The 17,172-nt window shown below is 43.8% G+C and overlaps 1 protein-coding gene across 2 annotated transcripts in view; it reads left to right on the top strand.

Annotated features, from left to right (window-relative positions):
* fgf14 (fibroblast growth factor 14) overlaps positions 1-17,172 on the top strand; it is a 213,966-nt gene that overhangs the window by 34,553 nt on the left and 162,241 nt on the right. For both annotated transcript variants that reach the window (XM_041199280.1, XM_041199281.1), the window contains exons 2-3: positions 3,169-3,279; positions 11,023-11,126. In XM_041199280.1, the coding sequence (XP_041055214.1) occupies positions 3,169-3,279; positions 11,023-11,126 (215 nt within the window). The remainder of the gene's footprint in view (positions 1-3,168; positions 3,280-11,022; positions 11,127-17,172) is intronic.

Genomic DNA, 17,172 nt, shown 5'->3' with positions numbered 1-17,172 from the left:
TCAGGCTAACGGCAGAGCAGAGCAAATCGTCCAGTAACCTGTGGTGATTCATAACTCACAGGGATTCTGTTCCCCACCATAAGTCGCTGATATATTTACACATCAATAACAGTGAGAGGCCAGCACACAGCAAAACCTGAACCGCTGTTGCACCTGACATGATACCGATGTTGGAGACAAGATGGGCGGGGACAGGATCCCTTAGATTTAATCCAATGTTTTTAAATTTTATATGCATTCTTAATATACCAGAGATGTGAACAAGGTCAAATCAAACTTTTTAAAATGAAATTCTAAGATGCACTGTTGCTTCAAAGCTTCCAACAGTGAAATTTGTGACAGGAATTAGGTTTTAGGAATTGTATGATTTATTCTTTGTTCCTCTGAATCCTTTCATTGTGCCCTCTTCTTCTCTGTCTCTTCAGAATTAAAATGTGTGATATTACAATCCCTTGACTCACTTTGATTGGAACATCATGTGGTCTAAAAATTCCTTTAATTAAAAATCCTCCTTTTAGCCAAAGGAATTTGGACATTCTTGTGAGTTTGATTGAGTTTGTTGTTATTACGAGAAATATTAAGGAAATGTAAAACTTGGAATTCTGAACACTCTTGAGTGCAAACTCAGGCCACTCAATTCTAACTAATAGCTCAGCAGTGGGAATGATTGGTCATGAACATGAGATTTTGGGTTCAAAAGTCCACAGTCCTACAAATCTGTGGGGATCCCTTAACTGAGTTGTCCAGCTGGCTCGAGTGCAATGCAGAATGCTGCCGATATCACAGGTTCAATCCTCATACCAGCTGTGGTGGTTCATGGAGGCCCTGCCTCCTCATCTTGCCCATGCTTGTGGAGTGATGCTCCTCAAGCCCTATATAACCAATTGTCTGTCTGTCTAATGAAGAGAGATGCCTATGGTCCTTTGTGGGCTACGGCTAATTACCTTCTGATATGTTACACTAAACTTCTACTGAACCACAGGGAGTACTGTGATCTACACGCCACAAAAAAGATGTAGGGGCACTGAAGAAGGTGCAAAAGAAAATTACAAGGATAATGCCAGAACTGAGAGTTATAACTACCAGGAAAGATTTAACAGGCTGCGGCTCTTTTCACTGGAAAAGAGTAAGGGTGAGGGGTGGCCTGATAGAGGGATTTTAAATTATTAGGGTATTTAATAGGGTCGATGTAGAGAACATGTTTCCACTTGTGGGGAAGTCAAAAACTAGGGCCATACATATAAGATAGTCACTAATAAATCCAATTGGGAATTCAGAAGGAACTTTACCCAGAGGGTGGTGAGGATGCCGCTACCACAAGGAGTGATTGAGGTGAATAGTGCAGATAGATTTGAGGGGAAGCTAGACAATTATATGATGGAGAAAGGAATAGAAGGATATGCTGATAGGGTGAGATGAAGAGGGGAGTGAGGAGGCTCGTTGGAGCATTAACACCAGTATGGACCAGTTGGGCCAAATGGCCTGTTCCTGTGGTGTAATTCTACATAATACACTCTTGTAACTCCAATGGGAAACATCTTAAATGTGATACGGACAGGGATAGACCTGGTGTTTCTGCCTGGCCTGTGGGAGAGAAGCTCTTTCCATTCCAAGCTAAATTGTTGATATGGGGATGGGCGGAAGTTGGGATTACGCTGGCTCCCTGATCAAAGACACTTCTTCATTTCAATAACAGAATTTCCACATACCGCTGGAAGTCCTTTCTGGGGCTGGGGTGGGGAGGTGGGGGCTGAATGTTTTGGAATTTCCAGCTGCCACTGTCCCAGAGCTATGAGAGACACAGCACAGATTGCTACCTGTGGAAGGAGGTGTCTTAAGTGTGCCCCTAATGATGTGGGCACACCATTACAGTGGGAATCAACACTTTTCCTATTCTACAACCCTGTAGCTTCTGAAGCTTTTGTGGAAGTCCCTTCACTTTCCCCGTGTCAAACCCACTCAGCCCATGGAATTCCAGCTTCCCTGCATTTTAACCTTTAATTAAAAACCCTCTTGCTGTCCTGCAATGGGATTTATTTAATGTTATAACATATATATTTAATATATTTTTATCAAACAGTCCAGAAAAACTAATGAATTAATTCATAACAAGTTCTCTAACAAGTATTCTACAATGTCGTTCCTGAAATTGCAATTAAGTAATTGATTAAAACAATTTAGAGAACAGCTTTGAGCAATGATTTTTGGTTAGACCCCATTTCTAATTCATTCCTAAATATATTGAATATTGTAAGAATGATGTATAAACATGCTTTATGTGTTCAATTTATTTGTTGCATCAATATTTCGCTAGACATTCTTACAACATTGATGCTTCTGACAAGCTTCGTGGTCCAGTCCAGACACATTGCAAGGTAATGGGACCTTGTCCTTTCGCCATGGAGTCAATCCAAAGAGAGGAACAGTGTCCTCTTCTTAGGATTGATCATGTGGCACAGAAGGAAGCCATTCGGCCTGTCATGCCTGTACCAACCCTTTGGAGGAGATATACAATTAATGTGACTCCCGGATCTTTCCCTGTATTCCTTCAGTGCTTTTTTGCCTTTTCAAGTATTTATCCAGCTCCCTTTTGAAAGTTATTTGTGAATCTACTTTCACCGCCCTTTCAGAGGCAATGCATTTCAAATTGTGCTGTGTAAAAAAATATCTCTTAATCTCCTCTCTGACCCTCCCTCCAGTTACCTAAATCTGTGCTCCCCACCCACCCTCCCCCAGTTACTGATCCAACTGCCAGTGGAAACAGTTTCTCCCTATTTACTCTATCAGAACCTTTTATAATTTTGGACATGTCTCTTAAATCTTTCCATAACCTTCTCTGCTCTAAGGAGAACAATCCCAGCTTCTCCAGTCTCTGCACATAATTGAAGTCCCTCATCCCCAGCACAATTCTGGTATATGTGCTCTGCATTCTCTCCATGTTTTGACATTCTGATTGGCGATGGGTAGGCATGAGAACAGCATTGAGTATTTAATGTAATTGGCTGCCAAGCCTGTGTTTAGTACAAAAGAAATCTCCAAACTCAGCGTTAATTATCACCAATTCTGGGCCTTAGCTTTGAGAAGAATTGAAGGGTTATTGTGAAAATGCAAATATCAGATTGGTGCAGTCGGAGTGACTCTCAACCAGAACCTTTGACTGTTTTTCAGATTCTCAGCTCAAGGGTATAGTGACCAGGTTATATTGCAGGCAAGGCTTCTACTTGCAGATGAACTCTGATGGAGCTGTTGATGGAACTAAAGATGACAGCACCAATTCCAGTAAGTGTTGAATTTATTTAAATCTAACAATGGCTGAAGTACCTCATTGGTTGTGAAACGATGTGATACATCCTGAGACCGTGAAAGGTGCTCCACAAATTCAAACACTTTTTAATTCTTTTACTTTTAGAGTGTCTGCCCTCTCGGGTGGATGTGACAGATCCATTTGGAAGCCCAGGTTCACACACCAAGACAAGTCTGAGGAGAGCTGCCATTGTTCCCCCCAATTCATTAGTGAGGCAGTGACAGAAATGTTGGGAACAGGGACAGCTCCACACGCGATGGGTAAAGGGGACAGTTGTCTTTGAACTTCCATTGTTTCATCTCAGCAACGGCCAATGAGATATCGGCAAAATTTCACGAGCCACCACTCTATGTAAGGAAAGTGGAATGTGGTGAACGAGTTAATCCTGGTACCCAAGGCATCTTGGCAAAGAGAATATTGAGTCAACAGTAATATCTTTGCCCAGAATTCAGTGTCTCCCAACCTGCCAAGAGTGGGCTGAGAGGCGGTGGGGTGGTTGGGAGGTGGGGTTATGTTTAATTGCACGGGGTGGAGAATCTGCTGCCTCTCCAACTCCAACCTCCCCCCCCCTCCCCAACCAATAAATCAGGGGTGGCAAATGTTTAGATCACGCTGCCCAGCACCTTGCCCACCCCTAGGCCAATTAAGGGGCACTTAAAGGCCTCACCCTGCCACCACTGGGGAGGGTGGGGGTGGAGGGTCCACCACATAGGGTTGCCGCCAGGTAAGCCCTGCCAACGGGCTGGGGGTGGGCCCTCCTGATTGGGCACCCACGGGCAGCAAGTGCCACCCCTGCTGGAAGGCCTCCCACCCGTACTCCACACCAACCTTCCCCCCTCCTCCATCCCCTCGCCTGGGCCTGGCTGACTAACCCTGATGAGGCTGCCCCACCTTCCTGGGTTCTGGGGCCTTCCCTGTGGCTGCTCCTCATCCTGGGCCACCCGATGTCTCTGCAGTGGCCACTGCAAGCAGGGGTGCTGATGGGCCTGAGAAACTGCCAGCCTCCGATTGGCTGACAGCTCTTGGAGGTGGGACCATCACCCTGAAGGTCCAAGAACCCCCCGATGGCAGGCCAGTAAATAGTCTCATCGGGCTTACAGAAGTGGCCACGGCAGGGCTTCGACCAGCTCTCCGGCTAGCGGGTAGAGGCCACTAAATTCAGCCCAATGTCTTATCTGGTAACTCCCCTCTTTCCCTGGGGCTGCAGTATTTCCCACAGCGGCCAAGGGCAAAGACCTTTGTAACATCTGTTTTCAAAACATAGACACCTTGGTAAGGCCAAGATGGGGAGACGCTGGTGTAGTGGTGATGTCACTGGACTAGTAACCCAGAGGTCCAGGCTAATGCTGTGGGGACATGAGTTCAAATCCCACCATGGCAGCTGGTGGAATTTAAATTCAGTTAATAAACCTGGAATATAAATCTAGACTGAGTGATGATGACCATGAAACTATCATCAATTGTTGTAAAAGCCCATCTGGTTTACTAATGCCCTTTAAGGTTTACTAATGCCCTTACCTGGTCTGACCTAAATGTGACTCCAGTCCCACAGCAATGTGGTTGACTCTTAACTGCCCTCTGAAATGGCCAGGCAAGCCACTCAGTTCAAGGGAAATTAGGGATGGGCAACAAATGTTGGCCTTGCCAGCAATTCCCACATAAAAAAAAATAGAATAAGTGTATTTACCTGGGATGGTCGTGATGGATCCTTTCCTTGAACTCATGCTACACTCTTTGCAATGCAAACAGTTTGATACAACCAAACCTCTTCAGAAAGTGCTTAACAATCAAAACATTGGCCCAGAATGGGTAAGGACGGCAAATTTCCTTCCCTGAAGGACATCAGTGAGCCAATTATATAAACGCAACAGCAGCTTCATAGTCACTTTTACAGATAACGCTTTTACAGACTTGCAAGCTGAATTCAAATTCTCAAAGGGTTGTGGTGAGATTTTGAATCATGTTCAACAGGCCTCTGGTTTGCTAATCCAGTAGCATGATTGCTGCCAAAACTGGGAAAATTGCACTCACATCTCCTCAAAAATTTGTTATCACGGCGCAATTTTCAATAGAAGAAAAAATAAATTCACACACAGATTTACCCAAATGATTTCCTGAGTTCAGTCTGACCCTGTGTGACTGCAGTATGGAGCAGGTGGGACACAATTTTTGTACAATAACACCCTGGAATGAAGACTGAAATGAGATGAACTGCATTCAATGTGGATGTTTATTTCTGTTGTTTGTCAGAAGCGTTTGATTGACAACTCGATATGCTTTGAGTGTAACTATGTGATGTTTTATTTTAGCACAAGGCAGACCACAGGGAACAAAGAAACAACGAGCTTTCTGTATGAATCTTGCAGCGTCCAGTGACAAAAACTATACTTTCTCTCACACACACAAAAGCACAAACTCAGATTTGCAATTTCACACTCGCTCACACATACACACACACGCACTGACATACTCGCACATTCACATTCATATTCCCATACTCGCTCACACATAGACACAATTACACACACTCACTCACACACATATGCCCACACACACACACACATACACAGTCACACATATATACACATGTACATATGCATATTAATGAACACACACATGTACACAGCCCCAGGCACTCACACAGTCACACATGTGCACATACAAACTCTCACGCCCACATACAGGCACAGTAACACTCACTCACATATGCGGATGCTCACACAGTTACTCTCATCAAAACTCAGACTCACACATGCTCACACGCATACACGCACACAAACACACACACACACACACACACACACACACCCACACACACAAACTCAGGCAATGCATTCCAGATCATAACGACTCACTGTGTAAAAAGGTTTCTCCTCATATGTCAGCCATTGCTTCTTTTGCCAATCATCTGAAATCAGTGTCCCCTGGCTCTTGACCTTTCCACCAACAGGAACAGTTTCTCTCTGACTAATCTGTCTAAACCCCTCATGATATTAAATACCTCTATCAACTCTCCTCTTAATCTCCTCTTCTCCAAGGAGACCATCTCCCACTTCTCCAATCTATCCAAGTAGCTGTAGTCCCTCATCCCTGGAACCATTCTTGTAAATCTTTTCTGCACCCTCTCTAAAGCCTTCATATCCTTCCTAAAGTATTGTGCCCAGAATTGGACACAATACTCCAGTTGAGGCCGAACCAGTGCTTTATACAGACTTGCCATAACTTCCTTACTTTTGTATTCTATGCCTCTATTTACAAAGCCCAGGATCCTGTTTGCATTTTAACCACTTTCTCAACCTGTCCTGGCACCTTCAATGATTTGTGTATGTATACCACCAGATCTTTCTGCTCCTGCAAATGAGCAAAAGAAAAATACTGTAGATGCTGGAAATCTGGAATAAAGCAGAAAATGAAGGAAATACTCATCAGCTCTGGCAGCATCTGTGGAGAGAGAAACAGGGAGTTAATGTTTCCAGTTGATGATGGTTCTTCATCTCCTCTGCTCCTGCATCCCCTTTAGAATTTTACCCTTCAGATTATATTGGCTTTACTCATTATTCCAACCAAAATTAATAACTTCACACATCTCTGCATTAAATCTGCCATGTGCCTGCCCATTCCACTAGCTTGTCTGTGCCCTCTTGAAGTTTATCATGATCCTCCTCCGAGTTCACAACGCTTACAAGTTTCGTATCATTTTCAAATTTTGAAATTGTGCCCCGTGTATTCAAGTTTAGATCATTATTATATATCAAGAAAAGCAGTGGTTTTAATGCTGATCCCCGGGGAACCCCACTTTATGCTGACATTCAGTAGGAAAGACAACCATTCACCACTACTCTGTTTCCTGTCACTCAGCAAATTTGCTCCATGCTGCCACTGTTCCTCTTATTCCATGGGCTACAACTTTGCTGACAAGCCTGTTATGTAGCGATTTATCAAACATCTTTTGGAAATTCATGTATACCACTCCAACCATATTACTCTCATCAACCCAACTCCTCAGATACTGGAACAGTCCAATCCCTCCAGCAGCCAGACCTGGACAACATCCAAGCTTAGGATGACAAGTGGCGAGTAACATTTGTGCCACACAAGTGCCAGGCGATGACCATCTCCAACAAGAGAGAATCAACCATCTCTCCTTGACATTCAGTGGCATTAACATCACTGAATCCCCTACCAACTACATCCTGGAAGTCACCATTGACCAGAACTTTAATTTGACCAGCCATATAAATACTGTGGCTGCAAGATCAGGTTAATGGCTGAGAATTATGCAGTGTCTAACTCACCTCCTGCCCTCCCCGCCAAAACATGTCCACAATCTACAAGGCACAAGTCAGGAGTGTGATGGAATACTCTCCACTTGCCTGGATGAGTGCAGCTCCAACAACACTCAAGATGCTCAGCACCATCCTAGACAAAGCAGCGTGCTTAATCAGCACCCTATTCACCAACTTAAACATCCACTCCCTCCACCACCGATGCACAGTAGCAGCAGTGTGTACCATCTACAAGATGCACCACAGCAACTCGCCAAGGCTCCTTCGACAGCACCTTTCAAACCCACGACCTCTACCACGTAGAAGGGCAAGGGCAGCAGGCACATCAGAACACTGCCAACTGAAAGTTCCTCTCCAAGCCACTCACCATTGTGACTTGGAAATGTATCGGCCATTCCTTCACTGTCGCTGGGTCAAAATCATGGAACTCCCTTCCTAACAGCACTGTGGGTGTATCTACACCACATGGACTGCAGCGGTTCAAGAAGGCAGCTCACCACAACCTTCTCAAGGACAATTAGGGATAGGCAATAAATGCTGCTCTTGCCAATGATGCCCACACCTCCCTGAATAGAGATAAGGTGGTACATTGCATAGACAATGAAAATCAAGTGCCTCTCATCAGGAAGCTTTTGTGATATTTGAACCCTGAATTGTCGCACATCTTCAGCATCCTTCCATCCACGTAAGATGATGGACATGCAGCAAACTTGGGGATGGGGTCGCTTCACATGGTGCACTTTTGTTGATGGCTGAAGAGACCAATCTGTAAGAGGCAGGTTTTGCCACAAGTGTCGTGTGTGAGGTGGTTATCAGTGCGGTTATGGGTCGTTATTTTCAACGTTGGCGCCTGTTGCCAAGCTTCAGTAGGCACTGCTCGTCATGGTGCTGCACAACAGCCCTCCGTGTTAGTGACTCCTGGCTGCGGGAATCAATGCCTTGGGCCTTCATGTCTCGCTTGCAAGAATCCTCAAAGAGGAACTACTGGTTGTCTGGCTCCAGGTACCTGACCAGACAGAAAATCCTTTGGTACGCGATCGTCTTCCACCCTGTGAATGTGCCCAACCCGACGAAGACACCTCTATCTGACGAGTGCCAGCCAGCTTGGCAGCGCAGCCTTTGACAGGACTTGCTACATTCATGATTTTGTCCTTTCACGGGATGCCCAGAATTGTCCATAAATTGTAGCTACGCATTTTATACACAGACGGGGTCAGTAGTCGGATAGACAATTGGTGTTTGTAGGCCAGAGACCTTTATGTAGAGCAGCAGCTTAGATATAACATTGGTTAGCAATCACCATCACACCGCAATGCAATGATATGAAATAGAATCACACAGCACCCAGCAAAGCCAGCTGGCTTCACCAGCAGTCAATCAAAAACACAGCAATCAAACCACGATGCACTTTTTATTTCTCCATCATTTTGGCAAGAGACTTCAGTTTGAAAAGAAAACAGAGAATGCAAGAGCTTATAACATACACACGCTCTCTCTCACACATGCACACACACAGACACACACACTCTCTCACACAAACACTCTCACATACAAGCACATACACACTCTATGACACGCACACAATGTCTCACACACAGACATACAAATGCTGTCTCACACATTCTCTCACACACATACTCTCACACCAATAGTAACACACACTGTCTCACACACACACTCTCACACATGTACACACACACTCATACAGACACACACGAACACTCTCACACATACACACTCTCACAAGCAAGCTCACACACACACACTCTCACACACATACATACACACCTGCACATTCTTAGACACACTCTCATACACATACAATTTACACACACGCACTCTCTCTGTCACATACACACACACTCTGACACATATACACACTGCCTCTCACACACACACACACTCTCACACAAACACTCTCCCACACCCACACACAATGCACACACACACATTCTCACATACACCCTCATACCGACACACATACTCTCTCACACACACTCGCACACACATACACCCACACACAATGCACACACACACACTCTCATGCACCCACACACAATGCACACACACACACTCTCATGCACCCACACACATTCTCACACACTCTGTCTCACACACACACCAGGAATTATCACAAAATAAATCAATGTTAAAGACTGATGACACAACTTCACAATAGAAAAGCTGTGGACCTGCTGAAAGAGCCCCTAAAAATGGCACTATTCATATCCTAAACTAGGAATACATGAAAGTCATAGAACATACAGCAAGGAAATTCAGCCTGTGAAAGGTCCATCCAGTTAGTGCTGCTCTTTCTCCAAAGCCCTGCAGTTTTTTTCCTTTCCTTCAATGGTCTTGTTCTGATTATGTTTTGTCGATGCTGTTAATTCCAGCACAGAAGGTGGACAATCAACTCCAAATAAGCAAGAATGATTAGTTACTCAATACAAAAAAAAGCTGTCATATCAAAACAAATTATAATTAAACTCCACAAATTAGGAAATGATATGGAAGGAACAAATTCATATTTGGACCAACAAGCACTGGATTTGACCCAGTATAAGTTTTGCATAGAATTTACAGAACAAAAACAGGCCATTCAGTCTATACTTCACATGAACTACCTCCTGTCCTACTTCATCTCACTCTACCAACATAACCTCCTATTGCTTTCTCCTTCCTGTATTTGTCTTCTTCAATCTCTTCCTGTGTCTAGAGATACATGAGGCAGACAAAGCACATGCTTATGTCTGTTTCCATAGCTTGCTTTTTCCCTCAAACAGGTCACTAGCCTGCCGTCAGGGACTATAGCATGAGGGGCACCACTCCACATCAGCATAGCTGACTAAGAGACTCTCCTGCTCTCACCACTTGCCAAAGGCATATTAAAAGAATTGACCGGCCACATTGTGAACTCATCTTCCATGCCCATCAAGTCCTGGGGTGCGACTCAAACCCAGAGCTTCCGTCTCAGGGACAAGGACATTACGCACTCTGCCACAGGACCTCCCTAGATCATTGTCTGACTCCCCCCTTAAATATACCTTCTATACCATTCACCAAAACCACTTCCTGTGGTAGTGAGTTTCAAATTCTCACCATTCTCTGGGTGAAGACGTTTCTCCTGAATTCCCTATTTTATCTGTTAGCAGTTGTCTTATATTTATGGCCTTCTCCACAGGTGGCAACATCCCCTCTACCTTTATCCTATCAGAACGCTTCACCATTTTAAAGCCCTCTATCAGGTCACCCTTCTTCTTTTCTAGAGAATAGAGCCTCAGCCTGTTCAAATTTTCCTGCTAGTTTTAGCCTCTCTATTCTGTTATCCTCCACGGTTACTTGATCTACATGGACCTTTCTTTGGTTCTTTTAAGTGTTTGGAGTCAGAATTTGCACTAGGCATCCTATTAACGTGCTTGTTTGTGCTTCCAGCATTGTTCAACCTTGTACCAGTGGGACTCCGTGTCGTTGCTATTCAGGGTGTGAAGACAGGGCTGTACGTGGCCATGAATGGTGAAGGATACCTTTACACATCAGTGAGTACTTCCAAATGTTGCAGCTAAAGCACCACCTCTAAGATAGTAGAAGTCTTGGTGTGAAATGAGAGTGACTCTCAGTCTTCGACTGTCAAAATAAATATAAACAATTACATCCTGAATGCCATTTCTGTGATTGTCCATTATTCGAAAGAGGCTAATCCCTTCATAAACCGGTACTGAAATCAGTGAGTTTTGCAAAAAGGGCTCTGACCTTGTTATATTCTCAGGATGTTAATTGCAGCATGGGTGTTGCAAGGAGTTCCTGATTTCCAGTTCTTTCCTCCTATTATTGTCATTGTGTCAAATTTAGAATGATAAACATCAACTCCATCTGAACTGCCTCTTTTGTGTATGTGCAGTGCTGACGTGGGAGGTTTGTACTTCATCCTGACTACACTTATTGCTCCTGATTAAAGTTAAGAACAAAGATTAGTTAATGATGACTCATCGAGAGCCAGACTGAAGCACACTCACCCCGCGTACTGTCAGCAGCTGCTTATTAATGATTGTGCTGTATAGTATAAGTCAGAGACTCTATGGTGCATTGGCAGTGTTGACTCTCAATTTGATCACAGATTACTGGCCCATAGGCATTGCCCTTCACTTTTAATTTGCCATAAATGCAGCAAGTGGCATTATAGTTAGGGTTTTTGGAAGCTTCACACAAAGGCTATTATTGAGTGTAAACCACAGCATCTTCTGGTTGTTTGTCAAGCTTCAACAACTATTTCAATTTGTGATTTAATGAGTAAACAAGGGCTTGAATAGTAGTTCATTTTATTTTGGTTCGCCTTGGCCTATCAGTGTGTTTGCACCATGGAGCAGTGATGAGCATCGGAACAGCGAATTGATGATTTCAGTTGGGTCATTAAAAGGGAACTAACCAGGCAGAGGCCAGGTTCTGAGATCAGAGCAAATTACCTGGTGTTATCTCCCTGTGGTCTTAGTGGTCAGATACAGAGTAGCATTGCCAGAAACCTGGAAACTGATTGCTAGCTTGGCCTCTCAACAAGGAATAGTTAATAACAAGGATAGGAGGTAGAGAGAGCCTGAGAGGAGAAAGTAACAAAGAAGGATGATATTATTCTTTTTCTTAAATGAAAAATGTTGGTGTTTTAATGCAAATCAGAACACAGGAGCCTCCGATGGCTCTCCCCTTGAACCAGATCCATTTCCTTGACACTAATAAGATTTTGGCTGAAATGAACTATTGGAATAGTGACTTAAGGGTTGAGTGAAGAATTGGACAGCAAAGCATCCATTGGGTAGGTTTTCATCTTCACAGTCTGGTAGAACAGATTCCCCGTCCATTATAGAACCCGCTTGCTGTGCATTCCCTTGATTGCAATGACCTGAGTACTGGGTGGATCCTGTAATGGGCGGGCGATTTGTTACACCAAATTGTCACCCGCCTGTTGAAGGTTAAGATCCAGAGCTATGTCTCCCTTAACTACCATCAGGAGGCACTTAACATTTGCAAAGCTGAAAGTGCATCAGGAAATGATCTGAAATGAAGCTGAGTGAATGCTTAAACGGAAGTTCCTTTGCCCACTAGTTTAATCGGAGCATTAGTCCTTTTTGTTCAGCTGGGCTTTGTGCTTGAGTTAAAATAATGGGTTAAGAGTGATACATTTGTACAGTAATATTCTCTCAGTATTTATTTAAAACCATTGAGAACTTGCTATAGAAATACATCTTGCATTTATATAGCACCTTTAATGCAGCAAAACATCCCAAGGTACTCATAGGAGTGTTATCAGACAAAAGTTAACACCAAGCCACCAGGTAATATTGCAATAAAATGCAAATAATGGACAAACTGTAACTTTTACCAAGGGCAAGATCTAGGTTTGTGCAAATTCAGCATCCCAGAAAGCTATGCTTTTGGGTTCTTATTTAAAAAGCTGGCTCCAATACACAAATAGTTTTACAACTGATTACTCAGATACCACTTTGCAAAACAAAATAAATATTGGGAGGATTCCCATTAGCAATGCTGAGGCTGTATTTAACTATTTCTGCTCCACTTCAGGCTAACTCCCTGGCAGGAGCTAGAGAGCCAGTGCGGATCACCGGGATGGTCGGATGTTCTAATCGCCCCTTGACATTCACTTGCATTACTATCGCCGAATCCCCCACTATCAACATCCTGGGGGTTACCATTGACCAGAAACTGAACTGGACTAGCTATATAAATACTGTGGCTACAAGAGCAGGTCAGAGGCTGGGAATTCTGTGGTGAGTAACTCACCTCCTGACTCCCCAAAGCCTGTCCACCATCTACAAGGCACAAGTCAGGAGTGTGATGAAATACTCCCCACTTGCCTGGATGAGTGCAGCTCCAACAACACTCAAGAAGCTTGACACCGTCCTGGACAAAGCAGCCCCGCTTGATTCTCACCCCATCCACAAACATTCACTCCCTCCAACACCGACGCACAGTGGCAACAGTGTGTACCATCTACAAGATGCACTGCAGAAAGTCACCAAGGTTCCTTAGGCAGCACCTTCCAAATCCACAACCTCTACCACCTAGAAGGACCAAGGGCAGCAGACACATGGGAACACCACCACCTGCAAGTTCCCCTCCAAGTCACTCACCATCCTGACTTGGAAATATATCGCCGTTCCTTCACTGTCGCTGGGTCAAAATCCTGGAACTCCCTCCCTAACAGCACTGTGGGTGTACCTACACCACATGGACCGCAGCAGTTCAAGAAGGCAGCTCACCACCACCTTCTCAAGGGCACTTAGCACTGGGCAATAAACGCTGGCCTAGCCAGCGATGCCCACATCTCATAAACAAATAAAAAAAAATTCTGCCCTTCCTCTTGGATCCTGGACTCACCCCTTCAACCAGATGCACCTCCGGCAGTCATACACTGGCTCCCACACTTAGTCATAGATCGAAGCCAAGCACATGTGCTTATCTTGAATACAAGACAGGACATTACTTCTCTCTTTGAAATTCTACGTATGGAAAGGAGTTGAATTTTTAGAATTAAAATGAATCGAGGTTTCAAGAATATATGCGACAAAAATCTACCATTACTGGGAATTTAGATTGACTGAAGGTATCATCAATTCTGAAATTTCAGTGTAAACTTTAATGCATTGGTACAAATACTTTGCTGCTTAACTTTTACTGAGGCAATTTTGTTAATAAATCCAATTGGGAATTGACGTGAAACCCTTTACCCAGAGAGTGGTGAGAACGTGGAACTCGCTGTCTCAGCCAAAATTAGCTGAGAGGCAGGAAGCAGAGGCTGATGGTAGAGGGATGTTTCTGTTTCCTGTAGGGTTTTGCTGGGGTCCTTGTTGCTTCTGGTGTACGTAAATGATTTGGACTTAAATATAGGGGGTATGATCAACGAGTTCACGGATGACACAAAAATTGCTCGGGTGGTAAATAATGAGGAGGATAGCCGTAAACTGCAGGAGGATATCAATGGACTGGTCAGGTGGGCAGAGCAGTGGCAAATGGAATTCAACCCGGAAAAGTGTGAGGTAATGCACTGGGGAGGGCTAACAAGACAAGGGATTACACTATGAATGGCAGGATCCTGGAAAGTACTGAAGATCAGAGGGACCTTGGTGTGCACATCCATAGATCCCTGAAGGTAGCAGAGCAGGTAGATAAGGTGGTTAAGAAGGCATATGGGATACTTGCCTTTATTAGCTGAGGCATAGAATACAAGAGCAGGGAGGTTATGCTGGGACTGTATAAAACGCTGGTTAGACAACAACTGGAGTACTATGTGCAGTTCTGGTCACCACATTACAGGAAGGATGGGATTGCCCTGGAGAGGGTGCAGAGGAGATTTACCAGGATGTTCCCTGGGCTGGAGGGTCTGAGCTATGAGGAAAGGTTGAATAGGCTGGAGTTGTTTTCTTTGGAGCAGCGAAGGTTGAGAGGAGACCTGATAGAGGTGTATAAGATTATGAGGGACATAGATAGGGTGGATAGGAAGGCACTTTTTCCATTAGTAGAGAGGTCAATACCTAGGGGGCGTAGGTTTAAGGTAGGAGGTAGAAGGCTAAGGGGGGAGTTGAGAAATTTTTTCACTCAGAGGGTGGTGGGAGTCTCGAACTCACTGCCTGAAAGGGGGGTTGAGTGAGAAACTCTCGTCACATTTAAGAAGTATTTAGATATTCACTCGTGTTGCTATAGTCTCCAGGGCTATGGGCCAAGCGCTGGAAAATGGGATCAGTGTAGTCAGATCTTTGTTGACTGGCATGGACACAATGGGCCGAATGGCCTCCTTCTGTGCTGTAAACGCCTGAGTCTAAGAGTCACTATTACAGGGAGTGGTCGAGGTGAATGACATAGATAAATCTAAGGGAAAGATAGATAAGCACATGAGGAAGAAAGGAACAGAAAGATATGCTGATAAGGTGAGATGAAGTAGGATTGGAGGAGGCTCATGTGAAGCATAAACAATGGTACAGACCAGTTGGGCTGAATGGCCTGTTTCTGTGCTGTAAACAGCCTATAAACTGGATATTATTTGGGTAGTTTTTCTATTTATTTATGACAAATCAGATGATTAAAATAATATTGCATATAGTACACTATTTTGAAGAGAAGCTCATTTAGGGAATATCCAGAACACAGCAAAACTCTGACGATATCACAAATACATGTCCATTCAAAATATTATTACATAAAGAGTGCCTTCCACAAGCATTAATAAAAAGATAAAATGCTCTGATGGTTAGGTTACAGAGGAAGGAAATACTGCAGACGCTGGAATCTGAAATAAAAAGCAGGAAATGCTGGAAACTGTCGGCAGATCAGACAGCACCTGTGGAGGGAGAGCTGAAGGTTCCTTGACCATAAACATTAACTATGTTTTCCTCTCCACCGACCTGCCTGTCTCACTCCATATTTCTAAAACTTTCTATTTGTACCTCAATCATTCCAGAACATAGCTGGTAACTGCTGAATCTTAATAATTAATTCAGCATCTTTTCCCCTATTGACTGAATGGGTCTAAGATTGTGATGAAAGTGTCATGTACAGCTCAGGATGTAGTTGTTTGTATTTTTATGGATGTATGTGCTTCACAGTGATCAGTTAAGTGTATTATGCATCTGATTTTGTCAAAATAACTCTGGTATATGTACCAGACACTGACCTGTTAAATATCTTTTATATTAATCTCCTATTTCCGCATCTTTTACATCTGGGAAAATGCTGTCTAATATTTGGTGAACGCAAATGCAGATACCTTTCAGAATAAAACCCAAGCTCGGGTATTTTTTGAAAAGATCACGCACAGCAAATGCAAGTTAGTTGGAGCTTGAATCAATTCACTGATGTGCAGTGTATTCAGAGAACAGATTCGAAACCCAGAGGTCTTTCACGAGATCTTCTCCAGCGCGGAGCTTTGGCATTTCACACCCCATTGGGTGTCTTTTGACGGTTTCCAATTCCATTCCCAGGCAGGCGCTGGGAGCTTTATCTCCCTCCCACATTTCTCTGTAGCTCTCTTTGATGTGCTGATAATATCATTTTTCTGGAATTTTGCAGAGGAGTAGAACCCTGCACAAGTCTGATAAGCATCTTCAGAAAGCAACATAAAACAAAAGCAAAATACTGAGAGTGCTGGAAATCTGTAATTAAAACAGACATAAAAGATGTTCAATTGACCAATAGCTGGTTAAAAAATGCAATAGTCATTTTAGCAAAATCAAATGCATGATACGTTTAATGTTTGCAAAATAAATATGTACTTAAAAATACAATTACACCCTGAGCTGCTCTGTAATTACAAGTTTAGACACATTCGATCAATAGGGGAAAAGAGATTAAGCTCATTATTAAAAGATTCAGCAGCTGCCAGCCATATTCTGCAATGATTAAGGTAAAAACAAGAGATGCTGGGGCAGAATTTTCAGGTCGGCGAGTGGGGGTGGGGCCCACTCGCCGATGCGTAAAGTGATGCTCGGTGATGTCGGGCGTGTGTCCCGACATCACCGCGCATCATCTAGATTGTCGGCTCGGCGGGTGCACAGCCGCATCGGCTACACGCCCGCCGAA

Source organism: Carcharodon carcharias, chromosome 11 (assembly GCF_017639515.1).
Source record: "Carcharodon carcharias isolate sCarCar2 chromosome 11, sCarCar2.pri, whole genome shotgun sequence".
Taxonomy (NCBI): Eukaryota; Metazoa; Chordata; class Chondrichthyes; order Lamniformes; family Lamnidae; genus Carcharodon; species Carcharodon carcharias.
This window is presented reverse-complemented; position numbering and strand designations above follow the sequence as displayed.